At 43.1% G+C, this 23,129-nt stretch overlaps 1 protein-coding gene across 3 annotated transcripts; it reads left to right on the forward strand.

The window, feature by feature from the left end:
- Positions 1-261: 261 nt before the first annotated feature.
- TSN (translin) lies at positions 262-12,927 on the forward strand. 3 transcript variants are annotated; one of them, XM_003277182.4, is made up of 6 exons: positions 262-1,078; positions 2,475-2,568; positions 3,956-4,052; positions 6,571-6,686; positions 8,038-8,117; positions 10,210-12,927. In XM_003277182.4, exons 1-6 carry the CDS (start codon positions 1,013-1,015, stop codon positions 10,441-10,443), a joined length of 687 nt encoding a protein of 228 aa, XP_003277230.1. In that variant the 5' UTR covers positions 262-1,012; the 3' UTR covers positions 10,444-12,927. The 3 variants fall into 3 exon arrangements, with proteins under 3 accessions (XP_003277230.1, XP_012353282.1, XP_030657300.1); XM_030801440.1 differs by lacking the exon at positions 262-1,078 and adding an exon at positions 1,224-1,927; XM_012497828.2 differs by lacking the exon at positions 8,038-8,117 and having other exon boundaries at positions 10,210-10,283.
- Positions 12,928-23,129: the final 10,202 nt, after the last annotated feature.

The raw sequence follows: 23,129 nt of genomic DNA on the forward strand, positions 1-23,129 counted from the left end.
GTCTTACTGTCTTCTTCATGGACATGAAATTATTCTCATATAATGAGAATTAAATATGATCCTTCATGTGAAGAGTTTAGACTAACGTCAGAAACAAAGCAAGCAATAAATTAGTTTGATTAAATTTAAATTTAGTTGATAAGAATCATTCCAATTCATCTGGAGAGTGCAACACACACACACTGTATTTGTGTATGGAATAACTGTTCAAGAACACACACACACAGTATTTGCGTATGAAATAACTTCAAGAACAAAGGGGAAACCGTTATAGGGCATGGAAGGGGAATTAGGGCAAGGTGTGAGTGGAAAGAGAAACATCCCACCGCACACGCTTAAAAAATCCGTTTAATTTAAAAATAGGTAATACAGCCATACAGAGAAGACATTAAAATAAAAGATTTGCACAGAAAATTTTCGTTCCCAATCCATTCCCTACTCACAGTCCTACATACGTTACTTTTATTTTCCGTTTTTTGGAAATGTAAATGCACTGGCCCCCTACTTTCTCACGAAGGCTGAACTCTCTCTACATTCTTCTGCACCTGCTTTTTGTGCATACTCTTTCGTTGTGAAATATTTTCCCCAACTGTTGTTGTGTATGAAATAAATACACACATATAAGCTAAACAGCCCCGCTTGCCCGCACCACCTACTAGCCCGTCCCCGCCCTCCCTCAGGCCCACGTGCTCCGAGGGCCGCCTTCGCAGGTTGTTTCTGGCGATGCCTGTCTGAAGGCCTCAGACTGAGGCCCCGCCCACTCTCCCTCTCCTCTGCCCTTTGGACGCGCGCCTCGGTTCCGAACGCAGCGGACGGCGCCTCAGGCAGCGCGGCGGACAGCCCGCCCTCCGGCGCGCCGCGAGTCTCGGAGGACCCCAGCGACGGTCGTGGCGTAAGACCGGGGGGACGCGGCGATAGCGGCGGCCGTTGCGATTGATTGCGCTGGTTGCCTCCGGAGTCCACTTCCTTGGCCGCCCTTGCTACACTGGCTGATTGTTGTGCAGCCGGCGCCATGTCTGTGAGCGAGATCTTCGTGGAGCTGCAGGGCTTTTTGGCTGCCGAGCAGGACATCCGAGAGGCGAGCCCCCTCCCTTCCCTATTCCCTTTGCCTTTCCATGCCTAGTTGGGCCACTTCGCCCGGCCCTCCTCTGTCGCTCAGTCTCGGGCGGTGGGGACTCCTCCGAGGGTTGGTTGTTTCCCCTCTAGCTTTAGGTTAGGCACTCCCCGCCCCCGCCCCAAATTTTGCTGCTGTGTCCTGATTCCCCGTGTTCGAGTCTCAGCTTCTCAGCATCACTTGCCTCGTTTGTGTCAGTTTTCCTTCTTTTCAGCACTTGTTTATATCGAAGGCTCGATTAGCCCCTGGTCTTCAGCGAATGAGCATTTCGTGTATTTTTGTTGGTGTCTTAAAAGCACATGTGATCTCCTGCTTAAAACTCTCCTATGGTTTCCTATCCCACACGGGATAAAAAATCAGACTCTACTGTGGCTCACATGGTCTCTCTTCAATCTCGTTTATGCTCTCTGTCTTTGTGTATGATGTTCACTTTACCTTTTCTAGTGCCCCAAATAGCTTCCTGCCTCTGCTTTTCCTGGAATTTGCTTCTTTCTCGTTCTTTTCCTGATTGTCTCGTATTTATCTCATTGACGTCACAGTCTAAACGATCTATTTCCTGTTATGTTTTCTAGTAGCACATTAACTTTTTTTAATGTGTGTAATGTTGATGATTTAAAGAAAAATCTTCTCCCCCATTGTATGTTAAACCGCCAGAGGGAAGGGATTGTGTGCTTGGTTTCCCAGTATTTACACAGTGCCTCGCACATAAGTATGCTCAGTGAATATTTTAAAAATGAATTAGAGGCGGGGAAGCGGCGCCTCATGCCTGTAATTCCAGCATTTTGGGAGGCCCAGGCGGCCAGATCACCTGAGGTAAGGAGTTTGAGACCAGCCTGGCTAACATGGTGAAACCCTGTCTCTACTAAAAATATAAAAGAAAATTAACTGGGCATGGTTGCGCACGCCTGTAATCCCAGCTACTCGGGAGGCTGAAGCAGGAGAATGGCGTGAACCCGGGAGGCGGAGGTTGCGGTGAGCTGAGATCGCGCCATTGCACTCCAGCCTGGGTGACAGAGCGAGACTCCATCTCAAAAAAAAAGAAAAAAGAAGAAAAAGAATTAGAAATACCCGACTCTTGCATTGCATTTAACTCTTCATTTTGCAAGTTGCGTTCACACACGTCATCCATTATAATGTCCCAATTGAATACTTGGGGTGAATGGGTGGCTATTATCCTTTAAAGGGTATCTGAGGAATCTAAGGCTTTTTAGTGACTTTTTGAAGTCTTACAGAGGAAATAAGTGGAAAAGTCAGGATTCAAACTTGGTTATGATAGATCACATAAGCTATCTAATGTGTTTGGTGAGTGTATGACAATAATTCTGTTGAGTATCTGATTTTTATTTTTAATTCTCTCTAGGAAATCAGAAAAGTTGTACAGAGTTTAGAACAAACAGCTCGAGAGATTTTAACTCTACTGCAAGGGGTCCATCAGGGTGCTGGGTTTCAGGACAGTAAGTTCTTTGTTTTATATCCAATTATCAGTCTCTTATTTAGAGGGAGAGTTTCTATCCAGAAGACGTTTTATAATGAAAAATGGCTATCATGCTTTATGGTGAGTAAAAATTGAAGAAGTAGGTGATTTGATAATTTTGGTTGATTTTTCTTCCACTTCCACACAGTAGGGTTTAAACAGAGATGTTTTCTATTGTGAAGGCATTCTACTGATGATAATTACAATTGCTTAACCCATTTCCTGTTTAGAAAAAAAAAGTACAGCTCTCTGCCAGCACAGTATTCTCAGGGTAAGCGGGGAAACGGTTTATTATTATTTTTTTAATTATTTTTTTTTTCTGAGATGGAGTTTCACTCTTGTTGCCCAGGCTGGAGTGCAGTGGCGCCATCTCAGCTCACTGCAACCTCTGCCTCCCGGGTTCAAGCAGTTCTCCTGCCTCAGCCTCCCTAGTAGCTGGTGTTACAGGTGCCCGCCATCACGCCCAGCTACTTTTTTTTTTTGTATTTTTATTAGAGATGGGGTTTCACTTTGTTGGGCAGGCTGGTCTTGCACTCCTGACCTCAGATGATCCGCCTGGCTGGGCCTCCCAAAGTGCTGGGATTACAGGCGTGAGCCACCGCACCTGGCCCAAGGGTTTGTAACTCTTTTGTGTTATCTAGAGACTTTATTTGGCCCTTTGTGTGTGTGTGTGTATGTGTGTATGTGTGTATGTGTGTGTATGTACCTGTGTGTATTTGAATCCAGCCTTTCAGTGATTGAATACCTTTTAATATGAAATTAACCGTATAAAATGTTCTCAAATTAATGTGTTTATAATCAGCCTCTTGAATGAAAATAAAATATGTCAAGTTTAGACATGGAACCTTCATTGTAAGGTATAGCCAGCACAGCTAAAGGAGCTGAAGTATATTTTCAGATACAAGACTGATATAATAATGCATTTACATGTGCCAGAGGCAAGTGATTTTTCTTAATGATACGGAGTTGGTCATCCTGATTGTGAATACTTGGTAAAGGCTTTTTTCTGCCAAATATGGGAGGAAGAAGCAATCCAATTTTAGGCATCCTCTGAGGAGTGAACAGGAATAGCAGCTGGTGTGCAGCTCCTTAAGGATGACGTTATTTATGACAACCAAACCAATTACCAGTGTGTCTCCTAATATATTCCCTTTTAGCAAGTTGTTTATTTTTCAGTATAGCTAATTAGTAGGGAAACTGGGGATGATATTTTGAAAGCCAGGTTGAAAAGCACAGATGTGTACATTAGTTGTGAGGTTTTTTTGTTGATTAATTTCCAGATAGATTACTTAGATTATTAAGCAAGAACTGTCTTTGAAATTTGGTTAAGTTTTTCATTATTACATTTGGTTATCTTTTGTGATTAGTTCCAAAGAGGTGTTTGAAAGCTCGAGAACATTTTGGTACAGTAAAAACACATCTAACATCTTTGAAGACCAAATTTCCTGCTGAACAGTATTACAGGTTTGTAAGAAAAATGGCATTATTTTATAATGTTAAGTAAAAAAAAGGAGAAAAATTATGTGTACCAAATGATTGCTTACAACTAGGCAAACATCCTGTGTGGAAGTAACAAAAAGAGAAAGAACCGAACTAACAATGGTCATGACAAAAATTGGTGCTTTTATTTTTTTCTTCTTTTTACTTTCTAAGTCTTAAGGAACATGTATTACTTTTGCAGTAAAACAATTAGAAAATGTGGTATGAGGGTCAAAAGTGAGAATATCTTTTTGCTATATTCGAGTTTCTCGTGAAATTGGATGAACTATAGTTAGTGAAATAATGAGATTAGGTGGCAGTATATATATGGAGTCGAGTTTTACTTTGAAGCTTGAATTTCACTGCCAAGTGATGTAATTAGCTAATATTTTATGCTATGTCTTCTTACTAAAATCAACACTGTTGATTTTAAGATACACCATTATTTTATGTACCAGTAGGGAAGGAAAATTTTGCCAGTCATAAATGTGAAACATGGGCCAGGCGTGGTGGCTCACGTCTGTAATCCTAGCACTTTGGGAGGCCAAGGCGGGCAGATCACCTGAGGTCAGGAGTTTGAGACAGCCTGGCCAGCATGGCGAAACCCCGTCTCTCCTAAAAATACGAAAATTAGCCAGGTATGGTGGCTTATGCCTGTAACCCCAGCCACTTCAGAGGCTAAGGCAGGAGAATCACTTGAACCAGGCAGGCGGAGGTTGCAGTGAGCTGAGATCGTGCCATTGCACTCCAGCCTGGGCAACAGAGTGAGACTCCATCTAAAAAAAAAAAAAAATTGTGAAACATGGATTGTGAAATGTCTCTTGGTTTCATAGGTGTTAAACTGGGAAAAACTGCATCGGAATCAACAGTAAATAGGATGAGTATTTTCAGGGGTGGATAGTATAACCTTATGAGAATATTCTTTTAAGGCAGAGGTTGACAAACCACTAGTGGCTGCTGCCTCTGGGAGCTAAGAATTGCTTTTGTGTTTTCAAGAGATGTTAAAAAAAAGAAAATCCCAGATAAGAATATGTAACAGTGAAAGTGGCCCACAAAGCCTAAAATATTTACTACTTGGCCCTTTACAGAAAAGATTTGTTTGTCCTTGCTGTAAGGCAGGGATTCCCAACTCCCAGGCCATGGGCTGGTACTGGTCTGTGGCCTGTTAGGAACTGGGACGCACAGAAGGAGGTGAGCCATGGGTGAACGAGTGAAGCTTCATCTGTATTTACAGCTGCTCTCCATCACTTGCAACACTGCCTGAGCTCCACCTCCTGTCAGATTGGTGGCAGCATTCGATTCTTATAGTAGTGCGAACCCTATTGTGGACTGTGCACGAGAGAGATCTAGATTGCGTGCTCCTCTTGAGAATCTAATACCTGATGATCTGAAGTGGAACAATTTCATCCTGAAACCATCCGCCCGCCTTCTATGGAAAAATTGTCTTCCACGAAACTGGTCCCTGGTGCTGAAAAGGTCAGGGACTGCTGTTGTAATAGCTGAAGCACAGAGAGAGGTAGGACAGTAGGACAGGTGGGGTCTTTAGAGACCACCTTCTCTGGAGGTCACACACAGGCTGCCCTCTGGCTGGATTTGGCCTTCAGAAGGAAGGGTTTGTGTGACCTGCATTATATTGAGACCTTTTTGTGAATGTACTGCCACATTTGAAAATCTGGAGGCATTGCGTAAATATCCACAGGTTGTAAAATTTCCTTTTTTCAGGCTTCTAGCTCAGTATTCTATTTTAAGTCCATTTGTTTAGTGATTGCAAATGGTAATTTTGTGAATCAGAATTGTTTTGGTATTCTGCACTCAAATCAAAATGTAGGAATATGTTGAGGATGATATATAACTGCAGTTGTCTTCAATCATCAGTTGCAAATTTTTATTTTTTTCAGAGCAGTATCATTGTTCTTACTGATAAAATTTAGAAAGCACAATTGCTCTTGTCATCTGTAATCTTCAGTTGTTTTCTTTTTTTCTGTCTTTTTTTTTTGAGACAGAGTCTCACTCTGTCACTCAGGGTGGAGTGCAGTGGTGTGATCTTGCTCACTGCAACCTCTGCCTCCCGGGTTCAAGCAATTCTCATGCCTCAGCCTCCCGAGTAGCTGGGACTATGGGCGCCTGCCACCACGCCTGGCTAATTTTTGTATTTTTAATAGAGACGGGGTTTTGCCATGTTGGCCAGGCTGGTCTTGAACTCCTTACCTCAGGTGATCAACCTGCCTCTGCTTCTCAAAGTGCTGGGATTACAGGCGTGAGCCATTGCACCCAGCGTAAATTTTCATACTCGTCAAAATTAGACCATATTTCTCACTGATTAAACTTAAATAATTGTTATAAATTTGAACTTGTAAAATTTATGCTAAATGTCGTATTTCTCTTTATATATTGGGGGTTTGTGTAAGATTTTATTTGAAAAACCATTTGAACGTGGCTGTGTTAAACCCATCTCTCTGAAGGTCCCTAACCTTGGAGGCTAAATGTGCTTATTTTCATGCAGATTTCATGAGCACTGGAGGTTTGTGTTGCAGCGCTTGGTCTTCTTGGCAGCATTTGTTGTGTATTTGGAAACAGAAACACTAGTGACTCGAGAAGCGGTTACAGAAATTCTTGGCAGTAAGTGTCTTTATTAGTGGGATCTGCAGAATCAGGCATGGTTGCTTAGTTTTTGGTGGAAAGGGTGGTTGTACTTTGTTTATTAAAACAAACAAGAATTAACTAAAAACCACTTACAGTTGTAGCTTGGTATCTGAGGATGATTGCTTCCAGAGCTCTCCCAATACCCAAATCTGAGGATGTTCAAGTCCCTTATATAACTGGTGTAGTATTTGCATATAACCTATCCACATCCTCCCACATACTTTAAATCATCTCTAGATTTCTTAAAATATCTAATACAGTATAAGTGCTATGTAAATATTTTTTTTTTTTTGAGACAGAGTCTCACTCTGTTGCCCAGGCTGGAGTGCAGTGGCGCAATCTCCGCTCACTGCAACCTCCACCTCCCAGGTTCAAGTGATTCTCCTGCCTCAGCCTCCCGAGTAGCTGGGATTATAGGTGCCTGCCACTACACCCAGCTAATTTTTTGTATTTTTTTTTTTTTTCCCCGAAATGGAGTTTTGCTCTTGTTGCCCAGGCTGTAGTGCAATGACGCAATCTCAGCTCACCACAACCTCCACCTCCTGGGTTCAAGCAATTCTCCTACCTCAGCCTCCTGAGTAGCTGGAATTACAGGCATGCACCACCACACCTGGCTAATTTTGTATTTTTGGTAGAGATGAGGTTTCTCCATGTTGGTCAGGCTGGTCTTGAACTCCTGACCTCAGGTGATCCGCCCGCCTCAGCCTCCCAAAGTGCTGGGATTACAGGCATGAGCCACCGCGCCTGGCCTTTTTCCAAATATTTTCTATCCATAGTTGGTTAGCGCAGAGGGCCGACTCTGCTTGGAAATGTAAAAGCTAAAAATAACACTGGCAAACACATTTGCACTTGCTTTAGTTTTTAAAATTGAATTTTTTAAAATTTCAAGCCTACAGAAAAATTGAAAGAATAGTACAACGAATACCTGTTTACACACCACTTAGATTTACCACTTGTTAACATTTTGCTGCATCTGCTTAATCTTCTCATTTTGTGTGTGTCTTTGTCAGCCACTTGAAAGTTGCAAATATCATAACTCCTTTCTTAAATGCTTTCTCATGCGCTTTCTAACAAGAAGTATATTCTCTGACACAACTAGATACCGTTTTTGATAGTATGTTTGAGGGAAGACTGAATTGAATTTTGCTTAAGAGCTCAAAAAATCCATAGTGAGGTCTAGTTGCCAAGGGTGTGAATATATTAAAAAGCCAGTTTTTAAAAGATTCATCCTGTCTTCACTTACTTTGGGAGAAATTATGTGTATATTTTTATATTCTGAGGCTTAACTTGCATTCACAGCATGTCTTTATTTTGATGTGTTTTTTAGTTGAGCCAGATCGGGAGAAAGGATTTCATCTGGATGTAGAAGATTATCTCTCAGGAGTTCTAATTCTTGCCAGTGAACTGGTAAGCTCAGTAACTTGCTGGTTGCTTTTTCGATCTTTCTGCTTCACTGTCAGTTTTTTTTTTTTTTTTTTTTTTTTTTTTTTTGAGACGGAGTCTCACTCTGTTGCCCAGGCTGGAGTGCAGTGGCGTGATCTCGGCTCACTGCAAGCTCCGCCTCCCGGGTTCACGCCATTCTCCTGCCTGAGCCTCCCGAGTAGCTGGGACTACAGGCGCCCGCCACCACACCAAACTAATTTTTTTTTGTATTTTTAGTAGAGATGGGGTTTCACCGTGTTAGCCAGGATGGTCTCGATCTCCTGACCTCGTGATCTGCCCACCTCGGCCTCCCAAAGTGCTGGGATTATAGGCATGAGCCACCATGCCCGGCCCACTGTCTGTTTTTAAAATGGGTACCAAAATTCAGAACGTCTTAATTCTTTTCTAAGCCATCTCTCAGTCACCAGGTAGTCACTGACTGGCACTGTATGTGTTACAGTTTACTAGGCATCAGAGAAAAGCCAGATCAAATGATGAATGCATACTTACTGAGTTAAGAATTTTTGACAGATGGTAAGACCTCTTCCTTTTAGGGTAGTGGCAAAACATCTATTCCTGGTAACTGTTAATTCATGTAATTGTTTTGGGCACTCATTTGTCTACATAAATAAGTTATTCTAATCCTTTATTCCTTTAATCACTATCTAGGGAAATTACCCTGTAAAGTCTAAAGAAAAAAAAAGCTGTCAGTAGCAAAATTGAGTAGTTGTGATAGAGACTGTGCCAGTCTGCAGAGGTGTAAATATTTACTATCTGGCTCGTTAAGAAAAAGTTTGCTTGTCCTTGCTCCAGAGGAAAGCAGTCCAGGGCTGGTCTGATGATTCCTTGATCTTTGGCCCTAGGTTCTTCTAGCTTCAGCTTCTTTCTTATGTTCCAGAACTGTTGCTCTAGTCACATCTTCACTCTAGCCAGCAGTAGGAGGAAATAGGGGAAACGGTATGCCCTCCCGCTTTAAGGACATTTCTTTGAAGTTGTACACACAACTTCTGTTAACATTCTGGTGCCTTGCCTGCAGGGGAGGCGGAAATGGAGTCTATTGGAGTGGGTATGTGTGCACTGAAAACCTGAGGAAGATGGTGAGAATGGATAATGGGGTCCAGTTGCAGGCTGTACCACTTGTCTGGCTTGTTGGAGACACCTGACCAGTAAACATGAAGCATCTTGTTAGTATTAGTTGTTAAGTGTAAGGTGTCTTTAGGACCATACATGTTGGGGCCGGGCGCAGTGGCTTACGCTTGTAATCCTGGCAGTTTTGGAGGCCAAGGTGGGAGGATCACTTGAGGCCAGGAGTTCCACACCAGCCTAAGCAACAAAGCAAGACCCCTTCTCTATTTATGTTAAAAACAAACCAACAAAAAACCCATATGTGAGACCAAAAAAAACCCGTATGTTGAGAATGCACTAAAGGGGTGGTGTAGGTAAGCCTGGAAAAGTGGAGAGGATTTTACAGAAAGGGGAATCTTTTTTATTATTTTAATATATTTTTTAAAGCCAGTCAAATGGAGCAGTGGGGGGTTGTATACTGACACCGAGAAGGGGAGTCTTGAGTTGGGTCTTGAAATCAATCTTAGTTCTCCTTCAAGACAGGGTTACACTGACTTAATTTCAGATTCTTATCCCAAGTCTGCCTTACTTGATTCTAGATGACTGGAGTTGCAGCTTAGTAGATGGGCTCTAGAAATGTGAGCCCACCATATGGCCGAGGTTGGAAGAGATAGTGGAGCTGCTGTGATTACTTTGTCGTTTATTTCTTCGATATGATAGCAGATGAGCTGTAAAGATGCTTGTGTAATGTAACACTTTATTATGCAATAGCCAGTCTAAGAAATTAGAGAAATTTTAGATGTTAGTAATATTAAATTTTACTTGGCAGAAATGGTCTCATTTTCAGTGGGATTATTTTCAGAGAAGCTCCTGTCTTGTCTTGCGTGTACCCTGAGATAGAACATCAGCGTAGCTGTCTAGGCTTGCGGTTCTTCTGGTTGTGATTCAGAGGAAGATGCGCTGAGGAGGAGCCATGTTGTAATAAGCCCCTGTTTTCTCTTTCCTGGTACAGTCGAGGCTGTCTGTCAACAGCGTGACTGCTGGAGACTACTCCCGACCCCTCCACATCTCCACCTTTATCAATGAGCTGGATTCCGGTTTCCGCCTTCTCAACCTGAAAAATGACTCCCTGAGGAAGCGCTACGACGGATTGAAATATGACGTGAAGAAAGTAGAGGAGGTTGTCTATGATCTCTCCATCCGGGGCTTCAATAAGGAGACGGCAGCAGCTTGTGTTGAAAAATAGGAGGCTCTCCTTGCTCCTGGCCTTGCTGACCTCAGCGGTTGCCAGGAAGGGGTGAGCACAGAGTGCCTCTTACGGTAGTTAGGATGCCCAGTTGCTAAACACTGCGCTTTATTTTCTTAACCAGTTGTGGTGTGAGTATCAGAATTGAAACACTTTTTTGGGGGTAAAAAATATAGCCTTTACATTTACAGAATTTTCTTTGTTGTTTCAGTGAATTTGCTCTGTAATTCAGTGTATTTCAGTTCTGTCAAAAAGTGTAAATGTTAGTTTCTTGGTAAAGTCCTTTTCTTGCTTACCTTGACTGTTGATGTACTGATTGAGAAGTTCATTGTCTCGTTTGTGATTCTTCCAGATGTGATGCTTGATATTTTCTATATGCGAGTTAGCCATCCACACCTAGGCATAGCCTGGATACGGTATAAAAATAGATAATTAAAAAGACGGTTGCCAAGCAAGGAAAACTTATTTTATATTTTCCCTTCCTTATTTTAAGCATTGTGAGTAAATCAGATGTTGAATTCTTTTGCCAAGGGAGTTATAGCCCCAGGTTCTCTCACTGCCATCAAAATATAAAAGATTAAACTGCAAAGTCAAGCTCAACAGATTATTTTGGAAAGTTTTTGTATTAAGGGATTTAGTAACATCATTTGGTTCTCCACCAGGCAGGGAGTAGGGCTTAGTGTTTTAAAACACCTCTGCTTTCTGATGTTGCCTTAATATTCTGCTATTGCAGCAATTAAAAATTGTCTTCATGTACATTTGGAACTAACAGGTGATGTGATATATTCCTAAATTATGAAACCTTTTTCCTAGTAGTCAGCTAGATCATTTGTTCTGGGAGTATAAAGCCACCCACGTAAGTTAATAAGCAAAATCCTGACTATTATGTTGTTAGAGAAAAATGCTTTGCTTTGTCTGGAAGAAAGATAAAATAGTGAATTATAAATAAATCAGGCCGGGTGTGGTGGCTCACACCTGTAATCCCAGCACACTGGGAGGCCGAGGCAGGGGGATTGCTTGAGCTCAGGAGTTCGAGACCAGTCTGGGCAACAAAGTGAGACTCCATCTCTATATTAAAACAAAAAACACGAAAGCACACACAAAATAAATCAGTGGGATTTGGCAATGTGTTTTAGAGTAAGAAATTTCAGGTTGTTGGTGACTATCCCAACAGTCATGTTTTAAATGTACAGTTTGGGGCAAGTCATGTAAATACTGTTGGTGATCTTCCCCCCACGCCCCAATTTTCAAGTAGTACTAAGAGTATGTGCCAGGAAACTCTTGCTATTGAATTGAGATGATTAAAATGGTGACTTAATCCATAGTTATTTTGCACCCACTGAAAGGAAAGTGCTTTCCAGAATAATACGAAGTATCTAAAAGTGTCACCTTTTCTTGCCTGATCAACAATTTGGGCTTCCTGTTTGTACAAGGGGCCATTTGGTATACCTTTCACAGCTTTTATCAGGCCAAGTTAAAGGCTGACTACATTTTTTCATTACGAGGAAAGCAGTTGAAATTAGGCATGAGTTATTATGCATTGGGATTTTAGAACAATTTTCTTGTGACAGCTCTTTTTGTGAAGTTAGGTTCTTAAAAGTGCCCATGATGGTCACTTAAAATGTGCAGTGATAGCACTGCCAGGATCAAGCATGAAAGGCTTTTAAATTAGATCATCACACATAAGGCAATACGTTTGATAATAGTTTTTTTTTTTTAACCTCTTTAAGTATTGATTCTGCTTGAGAATATTGAAGTACTTGCCAGAAGTTGTGGATTTCAGTTTTAACAAATGCTATTTAAGTGGAGAAGCACACTCTGGTCTTGGAATTCCATTTGAGGATTTAGAAGTGTCATGTTTATAACTATTGAGTTGTGTTTGTTGCTGGCTTGTTGTAAAGCAATAAATTTTTTTTTGGTCTTTTTGTAAGTGAGTGTGCTGCTGTAAGAAATATCCCATGTGCATAACAAATTCTGAATATTTTTTGAGGCTAAAGAAGACTGGGGTGACAAGCAGATACTGCTGTGTAATGGTTACACTAACCAAAAGATACCAGCCGCTCAGAGTTCTATACTGTAAAGCGCAGATAACATTTGTGTGTTATACCTTGATTGGGGAATTAAAAGTCATTTAACTGAAGATGTTGAGAAACCTGGGCTCTGGTTTTAGTATACCGGAATTACTTTTTTCCAATTTTAGAAAATCAAGCAGGTTAGAGAAAATAGAGATGAATTAGGGGACACTGTCTTATGGATTCATTTATAAGAAGAGAACCAGCCATACACACTTGGGGAGATTTGTCACATCTTAAACTTGAATAATAATATGAGTAATGCTTAAGGGAGTTTAATAGAGAAGGAAGCTTTGGCAGTGTTTTGAGACCTTAAGTGGCTAAAGAGATGAGACAAACATGCAGGTTGCTACTGGCATAGTTTCATAATTGTGTACTCAGAAATTAAAATTTGCTTGTTTCTTGGTCTGGATTAAACTGTTTGTCCTCCTTTTCAGGTAGAGCACCACAGTCAGGGCTGACACCAAAATAAGACTTTCTCTGAGCCTAAAATAATTTTTTTTTTTTTTAAATGTCTACTGTAATAAGCATCAAACAAGCAGAAATAAACAATATCCCTTCCCCTGGACAACAGCAACAGCAATAGCAAACATTTAAGGGCGGTAAAATTACCAGGACTGGTTGGTTGAATGAGTGGGCTGGGTGCTGTGGGTAGTGGGACGAGATGGGACAGGAAGGGGAGGAATCTAGCATCGCTGCCAGGTTTCTGGCCCAGGTTTGGTGCCATTCACTGGGGTGAGGAGTGTAGGAAGATCGCATGTCTGGAGGGGGCTGGGCAGCTGATGCATTTGCTTTTGGATGTGTTGGATTTATGACACTGTGGAGCGGCAGGTGGATAAATCAAAAGTGGGTAAGATCTCCCTGGAGAGCGTGTAGAATGAGAAGAGTCACAAGCTGGGGACAAATTCTTGGTTAACAGCATGGCTTAAGAAGGTAGGCAGAGGAAATGGAGTCCATGAGAAAGTGGAGAAATGGTCAGGCTAACCGAATGGGAAGAGTGGCTTGTTTCAGAAGCCAGGGAATAAAGGGTCTTAAGTTTTTGGGTGAGGGATTTAAAATAATCTACAGCCTGGGAGCTCCATGACTAATCTGTCAGGTTAGGCTAGGTTATCCTGTGGGAACACCACCAGAGCTCATAGGCAAAGAACAAGGTTTCTCACTCACATTCCCTCTCCATTGCAGCTTAGCTGGGGATCTGTTCCATGTTGTCCTTAGGGTGACAGCAGCCACTAACTGGACCATTGCTAGTTTTAGTGGGAGAGGGAGGGAGCTGTGGAGTGTCTTGCACAAATACATGATCTGGTCACTCTGACAATTACTGTTTTTTTTTTTTTTTTTGGAGATAGTCTGGCTCTGTCACCAGGGCTGGAGTGCATTAGTGCAATCTGGGCTCACTGCAACCTTCACCTCCTGGGCTCAAGCGATCCTCCCACCTCAGTCTCCCTAGTATCAATAGCTGGGACTACAGGTGCAGGCTACCATGCCTGGCCTGTAAAATTTTTAAAAGTTTTAAAATTTTTTATAGAGACAGGGTTTCGCTATGTTGCCCAGGCTGGTCTCAAACTCCTGGGCTCAAGTGATCCTCCCACCTTGGCCTCCCAATGTGTTGGGATTACAGGTGTGAGCCACCACACCCAGCCTCAATTCATTGTTTAGAGCTAGACATGTGGCCCTGCTAAACCACAAGGGGGTCAGGTAGTGAAATCCTATCTTGTAGGATGAGAGTCAGGATGGATAGACAAAATACTGAAGTTTGGGCTTATGTTTTGTTCAATTTGTTAAATATATAGTTGTAATATTTCCATATACACATAAACACCAATTGGTTTGGGAGGGAGAGAAGATGCCCCAGGACCACTCTCCTGTTTGGCAGAGTTCTCTGGTATGTGTGCATTTGCGTTGGATTTGTGTTACATTTTAAGCCAACATTCAGCGAGCTCTATGTGGTCCATGCGTTGGGCTAAACATTCTGTTTAGTTATCTCATTTTGTCCTTACATAAGACAACTCTATGAGGTAGCTACTACTATTTTCCCTATTTTAGACTTGACTTAGAGAGGGCAATTAACTTGCTGTGAGTTCATAGTTATGAAATGAAAGAGCTGCTATTCAGAACCCAGTTATTCTGCCTTGACATTCCAACCGACCATTTCTTCCTGGATGCTCTTGCATGGCATCCCTTCATAGCCTGACAAGGCAAACATCAAATCCACAAATAGTTAAGAGCACAAAGTGTATGTTTAACTTTGGGCTAAGTGTGGTTTATCATAAAAATAAGCATGAAAATAAATAGACTTGGTCCTCACCCTCAAGATGTTTAGGTCTAGTTGCAGGGGAGGAGGTGGTGAGAAAAGAGATTAAACAGGTAAGAGGTTAAATATTCAACCAATATTTGAGTGCCTACTATGATCTGTTTTTAACAGCTTTATTGAAATACATTCACATGTAAAATTGACCCATATCAAGTATATGATTCAGTGATTTAATTTACCTTGTGGTGGAAGCATCACCATAAATCAGTTTTAGAACTTTTTTTTAATCTCCCCAAAATATCCCTGCTCCTACTGCCAGCCCTAGGCGACACTAATCTAATTTTCATCTCTATAAATTTGCCTTTTCTGGATATTTCATAGAAATAGACTCCTACAGTATATGATCTCATGTCTTTTCACCTAGCATAATGTTTTAAAGGTTCATAACATATGTTAGTTTGTTTTTATTGCTGAGTAGTATTCCATTGTTTGGATATTTCACATTTTCTTTTTTTTGAGACAGAGTCTTGCTCTATCACCCAGGCTGGAGTGCAGTGGCACGATCTCGGCTCTCTGTAATCTTTGCCTGTCGGGTTCAAGCGATTCTCCTGCGTCAACCTCCCGAATAGCTGGGATTACAGGTGTGCGCCACCATGCCCAGCTAATTTTTGTATTTTTAGTAGAGACAGGGTTTCGCCATCTTGGCCAGGTGGGTTTTGCCATGTTGGCCAGGCTGGTCTCGAACTCCTGACCTCAGGTGATTTGCCTGCCTCGGCCTCCCAAAGTGCTGAGATTACAGGCATGAGTCCGGCCAGATATTCCACATTTTATCTATACATTCATCACATGACGACACATTTAAGTTTCCATTTTTTTGGCTATTATGAATAATGCTGCTCTGAACATTAGCATGCAAGTCTGTGTGTGAACGTAAGTTTCTATTTCTTTTGGATAGGTACCTAGGAATCTGTGGTAAAAATGGTAAGTTTATGTTTAGTTTTTTAAGAAACTGCCAATCTGTTTCCAAAGTGGCTGCACTATTTTAAATTCCCACCAGCAATATATGAGGGTTCCCTACTAGGAGTTTAAATTCAAGACAATAACAGACAAGATGTCATAGTCACAGTACTTAATTTCTAAATAACTTGTGAATAATTGCTATAGTTTAGGAGCTGTAGCTTGAACTAGGTCATGAAAGAAGTGAGTTTTTTTTTCTTTTTGAGACAGAGTCTTACGCTGTTGCCCAGGCTGGAGTGCAGTGGCACAATCTTGGCTCACTGCAACCTCCACCTCCTGGGTTCAAGCAATTCTCCTGCCTGAGCCTCCTGAGTAGCTGGGACTATAGGTGTGTGTCACCACACCCAGCTAATTTTTGTATTTTTAGTAGAGACGGAGTTTCACCATGTTGCCCAGGCTGGTCTCGAACTCCTGACCTCAGGCCATCCACCCGCCTTGGCCTCCCAAAGTGCTGGGATTACAGGCGTGAGCCGCCACTGAAAGAGGTGAGATTTAGACAAGCATGGAACCAGGAGAAGGTCATTTTGGTTGGGGCAGAATAATTGACACCAACGTGGAAACGTATCACATTTAATGGGGTTAGGGATGTCACCCATGTGAGTCGAGGAGGAACTGGCAAGGTTGGATTGTTAGATTTAGGAAAGCTTGAACTAGGGGGTTAGGGAGTTTGGACTTTGAATGGTAGGCATTGGAGGACTGAAGGGTTTTTTTGAGGAGAGGAGGGAGCAGCTTTAGAGTCTGATAGTCCTAGTTTTGAATCCTGCATCTATCATGTTACCAATGGGGAGAGACCAAAGGCAGGGACACCTGTGAGCAAGCTCTTGCTGTCTTTGAGGTAAGGGTCAGATTGGGTAGCTGGTGATAGGCATGACTGGGTAAGGGCAGATGGAGTGCACTGCAGAGAGAGAACTGGCCAAACTTGCTGACTGATGGAGTTGGGATAGACAGTAGGGGCTGAGAGAAGTGAAAAGCTGCCTGAGCTTCTGAAAGAATATCCATGGGAAAAGTGGAGCTAGTTTCTGGGGGAAGAGGAGAAGATGAGAAGTTCAATTTTGCAAGTGTTGAGTTTACTGTGCTAGATGTTGCATGGCTGGCTGTACTTTTTGGACTAGAATTTTGGGTGCCTGAGGCTGGAGGTGAGGGAGTCTTTTAGATATAGAGTAGATCTTGGAACTGTGACTGTGATGAAGAGGGAGCCCAGGGACATGATTGAAGACATCAAGAACATGGGAGGAGCCAGAGGCCTGTGTCCAGTCTGCCCAAGCAGGAGCTGGGGCCGTTATGTGACAGATGCACCGTGCTTTCTCTCCTACTGCACTAGAGATCCTTTACTTACTATGAGGACTTTAAGGTTTTTGGCTGAAGGAAAATAAGCCTATGAAAATATGTAGAATCCCCATAGAAGAAAGTTGGGCTTGTTAGAAAAAAAATGACAAAGGAAGTAACCTATTTAGCCTGACCCTTACATCAGTTACTCATGATCATCTGGTGTCATTTAATATTAATTAACATTTACCCACAGCCATCTGCTCTGGCTAGAGTTGTGCGTTCATCCGTTGCAGCTGTGTTTTTTCATGATCGACTGCTGGCCTCGCTGTCTGGACCCACCAGCTGGACCTGCCAGCAAGACCAGTTCAGAAGTCAGAAAGATTTCCCTTCAGCTTCCTGTGCCCCGTCCCTGCTGTCAGAGCTTCCTTTGAGGAACCCTTTGTTCACCCTGACAATGGAAGTCAAGCCAGATAATTTTTCACAGTTGGGAAGTACAAAGGGCAGGATGTTTGCTTTTACTTTCTGGGGGAAGACAGCAAGGTTGTTGTAATCATTTAAAGGGTTGCTTTGAAAGCACAGTTGATGGACTGGGCCCTTCTACTTTGATACATTATTAGACCCAGCACCAACACAACAAAGACTCATTTTTTTTTTTTTTTTGAGATGGAGTCTTGCTGTGTTGCCCAGGCTGGAGTGCAGTAGTGCGATCTCAGCTCACTGCAACCTCTGCCTCTCAGGTTCAAGTGATTCTCCTGCCTCAGCCTCCTGAGTAGCTGAGATTACAGGTGCCCGCCACCATGCCCGGCTAATTTTTGTATTTTTAGTAGAGATGGCGTTTCACCATGTTGGCCAGGCTGGTCTCGAACTCCTGACCTCAGGTGATCCACCCGCCTCAGCCTCCCAAAGTGCTGGGATGACAGGCGTGAGCCACCGCGCCCCGCCAGAGCAAAGACTCAAAATCAGCCAGTGTTAGTGTTTGGACTTTATTTCTTTGCATCTAGACGTTAACTCTCAAATATCCAAGACAAAGAACAAAGGATCAGCAGGGATGGACCCAGTTTCGCTTTCTTCAGCTGTTCCCAAGAGAGTTTGGCCGTCAGTGTTCCTGGGATCAGCCCTGGAGGTGGGCATGAGTGGATTAACGACAGGAGTCCTGCCCAGGAACTTGGGAAGCCTGTCTTATGTACTGTCCCACCCCCTCAAAGAACAAGGACATGACTTTATATTTTTTTATAAAACTGGTGAAATGGGTGCCCAGGTTCTTGGGCTGTGGCCTGCCTGTATCACCAAGCAGGTGTAACCTTTCCTTTTTTTTTTTGAGATGGAGTCTTGCTCTGTCGCCCAGGCTGGAGTGCAGTGGCGCAATCTCGGCTCACTGCAAGCTCCGCCACCCGGGTTCACGCCATTCTCCTGCCTCAGCCTCCTGAGTAGCTGGGACTACAGGCGCCCGCCACCACGCCCAGCTAATTTTTTTTTTTTTGTATTTTTAGTAGAGACGGGGTTTCACCGTGGTCTCGATCTCCTGACCTCGTGATCCGCCCGCCTCGGCCTCCCAAAGTGCAGGGATTACAAGCGTGAGCCACCGTGCCCGGCCTGTAACCTTTCCTTAAACTGAAAACAGAAAGAGGAATATTTCCCCAACTACCTTCACTGAGGAAAAAGGAAGTGGGGTTGGCACAAGCATTTGTGAGCCGACTCCAGAAGGAGAAGGAGAACCTTGGCTTTAATCTTCATTTAAAAAATACACATTGGAAGGAGGGGAGGGAATATAGTTGATACTGCCTGATGTTCTGTCAGAGGTACGGTGGGAGTTGCAGGGAATATTTAAATGTCTGTATCATTGCTTCATGATACATTTTGTATGTTTTCCTCCTTTTTGACTCGTGCTACTTTTATTAGAAATAAGAAATCATCATAGAAAACTGGGAAATTGGCTGGGCATGGTGGCTTATGCCTGTAATCTCAGCACTTTGGGAGGCTGAGGCAGGTGGATTGCTTGAGCTCAGGACTTTAAGGCCAGCCTGGCCAACATGGTGAAACCCCGTCTCTACTAAAAATACAAAAATTAGCCGGGCGTGGTGGTGCGCACCTGTAGTCTCAGCTGCTAGGGGGACTGAGGTGGGAGGATCGCTTGAGCCCAGGAAGTCGAGGCTGCAGTGCCTGGGTGACACAGTGAGAACTCTGTTTCAAAAAGAAAAAAAAACTGGGAAATTGCCAAAAAATTATAAAAATGTGTATATATTTTTTGCATTGTGATTTATCCTAAATATACTACTGACTTTTAAAAGACTTTCTGAGATACCTGTGAATTCTACTATGACCTTTTGATTTGATATTGTTGTTTAGCTAATGGTTCATGTGAATGGTCCCTTCTCTTTGCTGAACTCCTTCACAAAAGTGCAGAGGGTTCGGTGGGTCTGCAGTTCTCTGCAAGCTCCTTGGATGCACAGGTTCTGCAGTCAAGTTGCCTCTGTCCCTTAGCAGCACGTTTTTCATTGCCCCTTTTGTACAAAGCTGTAATAAAATTAAAACTTCGGCTAAATTAAATTTAAAAGAGTTTAATTGAGCAACGAACAATTTGCAAATCGGGCAGCCTCCTGAGCCAGAGTATGCTCAGTAACTCTAGCGTAGCCACATGGTGGAAGATTTATGGACAGAAAAAGAAAAGTGGGCTGGGCACAGTGGCTCATGACTGTAATCCCAGCACTATGGGAGGCCAAGGCGGGTGGATCACCTGAGGTCAGGAGTTCGAGACCAGCCTGGCCAACATGGTGAAACCCTGTCTCTACTAAAAATACAAAAATCAGGTGGCAGGCGCCTGTAATGCCAGCTACTTGGGAGGCTGAGGCAGGAGAATCACTTGAACCCGGGAGGTGGAGGTTGCAGTGAGCCGAGATGGCGCCACTGCACTCCAGCCTGGGCGACAGAGCGAGAATTTATCCTGGAAAAAAGAAAAACAAAAAAACCCACAGGGCTGGGCATGGTGGCTCATGCCTGTAATCTCAGCACTTTGGGAGGCTGAGGTGGGTGGATCGCCTGAGGTCAGGAGTTTATGACCAGCCTGGCCACCGTGGTGAAACCCCATCTCTACTAAAAATACAAAAATTAGCTGGGCCTGGTGGCGAGCACCTGTAATCCCAGCTACTTGGGAGGCTGAGGCAAGAGAATTCCTTGAACCCGGGAGGCGGAGGTTGCAGTGAGCCGAGATCGCGCTACTGCACTCCAGCCTGGGCAACAGAGTGAGACTCCATCTCTAAAACAAAACAAACAAAAAAAACAGAACCTGGGAGGCAGAGGGCGGAGGTTGCAGTGAGCTGAGATCGTGCCATTGCACTCCAGCCTGGGCAACAAGAGCGAAACTCCGTCTCAAAAAAAAAAAAAAAAAAGTAAAAGGAAAGTGACAGACAGAAAACAAAAATGAAGTACAGAAACAGCCTAGTTGGTTACAGCTGGATGTTTGCCTTATTTGAACCATGGTTCAAACGGATGGCTACATTTGATTAGCCAAAACTTGGTGATTGGCATTAAGTGTAGGCTATGGTCTGTTTACACCTCCACTTGTTACAGTTCATGATGTACAGAGAAACTTTTAGGCTGAACTTAAAATATGTAAGGAGACAGCTTTAGGTAAACTTGATTTAACAGCTGACATTATTGAAAAAAACATATCACTGTTGGATATTCCTATGAAACTAGACGATGTTGTATGCCATTTTCTTCTTTGTTAAAGCATTTTTACATTCAGCACATCATCTGACTTTTGAAGCTGTCCTGTGACCCATTCTGTGACCCATTCTGTGTGACTCCTGGGGTTGATGGCTTGTGTCTCAGACAGTTGGAGGAGGAGGTGTTCCCAGGGGTTGCACTGCTTTTCTTCCTCAGCCAGCCCATCCTCTCTCTCTGCTATCACCTACTTATGTGCTTGTCGGCTTGTTCTTTAGCCTTGCATTCTGGTCACCACTTGACAGGGTCAAGGGTTCAAAACTGATCTGCTGCTGCTGTGGAAAACACTTTTAAAAAGTTAATTTTTTTTTTTTTTCTTTGAGACGGAGTCTCGCTCTGTCGCCTAGGCTGGAGTACAGTGGCGTGATCTCGGCTCACTGCAGGCTCTGCCTCCCAGGTTCATGCCATTCTCCTGCCTCAGCCTCCCGAGTAGCTGGGACTACAGGGGCCCACCACCAAGCCCGGCTAATTATTTTGTATTTTTAGTAGAGACGGGGTTTCACCACGTTAGCCAGGATGGTCTCGATCTCCTGACCTCGTGATCTGCCTGCCTCAGCCTCCCAAAGTGCTGGGATTACAGGTGTGAGCCACTGTGCTGGGCCAAAAGTTAATTTTTAATTTCTAATTTTTAAAAATTAGAGATGAATTCTCACTATGTTGCCCAGGCTGGTCTCAAACTCCTGGCCTCAAGTGATCCTCCCACCTTGGCCTTCCAAAGTGCTGAGATTACAGATGTGAGCCACTGCACCAGGTCCCCTCAGAGTGTTAAACAGAGTTACCATGTGTCCTCGTCATCCCACTCAGGATATACTTGAGAGAATTGAAAAACCTAAATCCACAGAAAAACAAGAATGTTGGTAACAGCATCATTCACAATAGCCAGAGAGTGGAAACCATTTAAATGTCCATCAGCTAATGAATGGATAAACAAAATGTGGTGTTTCCTTACAATGAAATATTATTTGGCAATAAAAAAACGAAATATACATGTTACAACAAAGATGACCCTTGAAAACATTATGCTAACTGAAAAAAGCCAATCACAAAAGACCATACCCTCTTCTATAATCCTGCAGTTACAGTGGGCTGCTGGCTCAGCAGGAAGAAGAATGGGAAGGGACTGTGGCGGAGACTCTAGGTAGGAGCTGAAGGACCCTGTGCCCTTAGAAAAGATGGACATATTTCTGTGTCTAGATTGGTGGTCGACTTGGTGCATTGGGAAGGGAGTCACTTGCATGTATAGGGGAGAGACTTGCAGAGAGAAATCAGGGTGGGGCTCGATATGTGGCTTTCAGCTTATATTGGGCCACGTAACTTGGAGTTGTCTTTACTCCCATTGATTGGGGAACTGATGGAGAATGTCCACTAAATTCTACAGCTGAAAGATTATCTGTGTCTTTGACACACTGCTATGGGCTTCCTGAGAATATCTTGTGGGTTGGGCATCTGGTAATTCCTCAGGATCAGTTACAGCTTTTACTTGCAAGAATTTTCAACCATAAAAAAGAAATTTATTGGAAAGATGAGCACCTTGCAGAAGTTATACAAAAGCTTATGGACTGCATCTGAAGAAAAATTGTGGTTAAATGTACATAAGATTTACCATTTCAACCATTTTTAAGTGAGCAGTTCTGTGGCATTGATACATTCACATTGTTGTACAACCTTCACCACTATCCATCTTCAGAACTTTTTCATCTTTTCCAATTGAAATTCTTTTTTTTTTTTTGAGATGGAGTCTCGCTCTGTTGCCCAGACTGGAGTGCAGTGGCGTGATCATGGCTCACTGCAACCTCTGCCTCCTGGGTTCAAGCGATTCTCCTGCCTCAGCCTCACAAGTAGCTGGGATTACAGGCGTGCATCACCATGCCTGGCTAATTTTTTGTATTTTTAGTAGAGACGGGGTTTCGCCATGTTGGCCAGGCTGGTCTTGAACCCCTGACCTCAGGTGATCCACCCACCTTGGCTTCCCAAGGTGCTAGGATTATAGGCGTCAGCCACTGTGCCTGGCCTTCCAACTGAAATTCTGTACCCATTAAATAATAACTCCCTTTTACCCCTCTTCGTAGCCCTAGCAACCTTTATTGTACTTTCCATCTCTATGAATTAGACAATTCTGGCTACTGCATGTCAGTAGAACCACACAATATTTATCCTTTGGTGACTGGACTGGCTTATTTCATTAGCATAATGGCTTCCAGGCTTAGCCATATTGTAACTAACATGTGTCCGAATGTTCTTCATCTTCAGAGCTGAGTAACATTTCATTGTGTGTGTAGACCACATATTGTTTGTCTATGACCCACCAGTGGGTACTTGGGTTGCTCTGCCTTTTGGCTATAGCTAATCAGACT

This window comes from Nomascus leucogenys, chromosome 20 (genome assembly GCF_006542625.1).
Source record: "Nomascus leucogenys isolate Asia chromosome 20, Asia_NLE_v1, whole genome shotgun sequence".
Lineage (NCBI taxonomy): Eukaryota > Metazoa > Chordata > Mammalia > Primates > Hylobatidae > Nomascus > Nomascus leucogenys.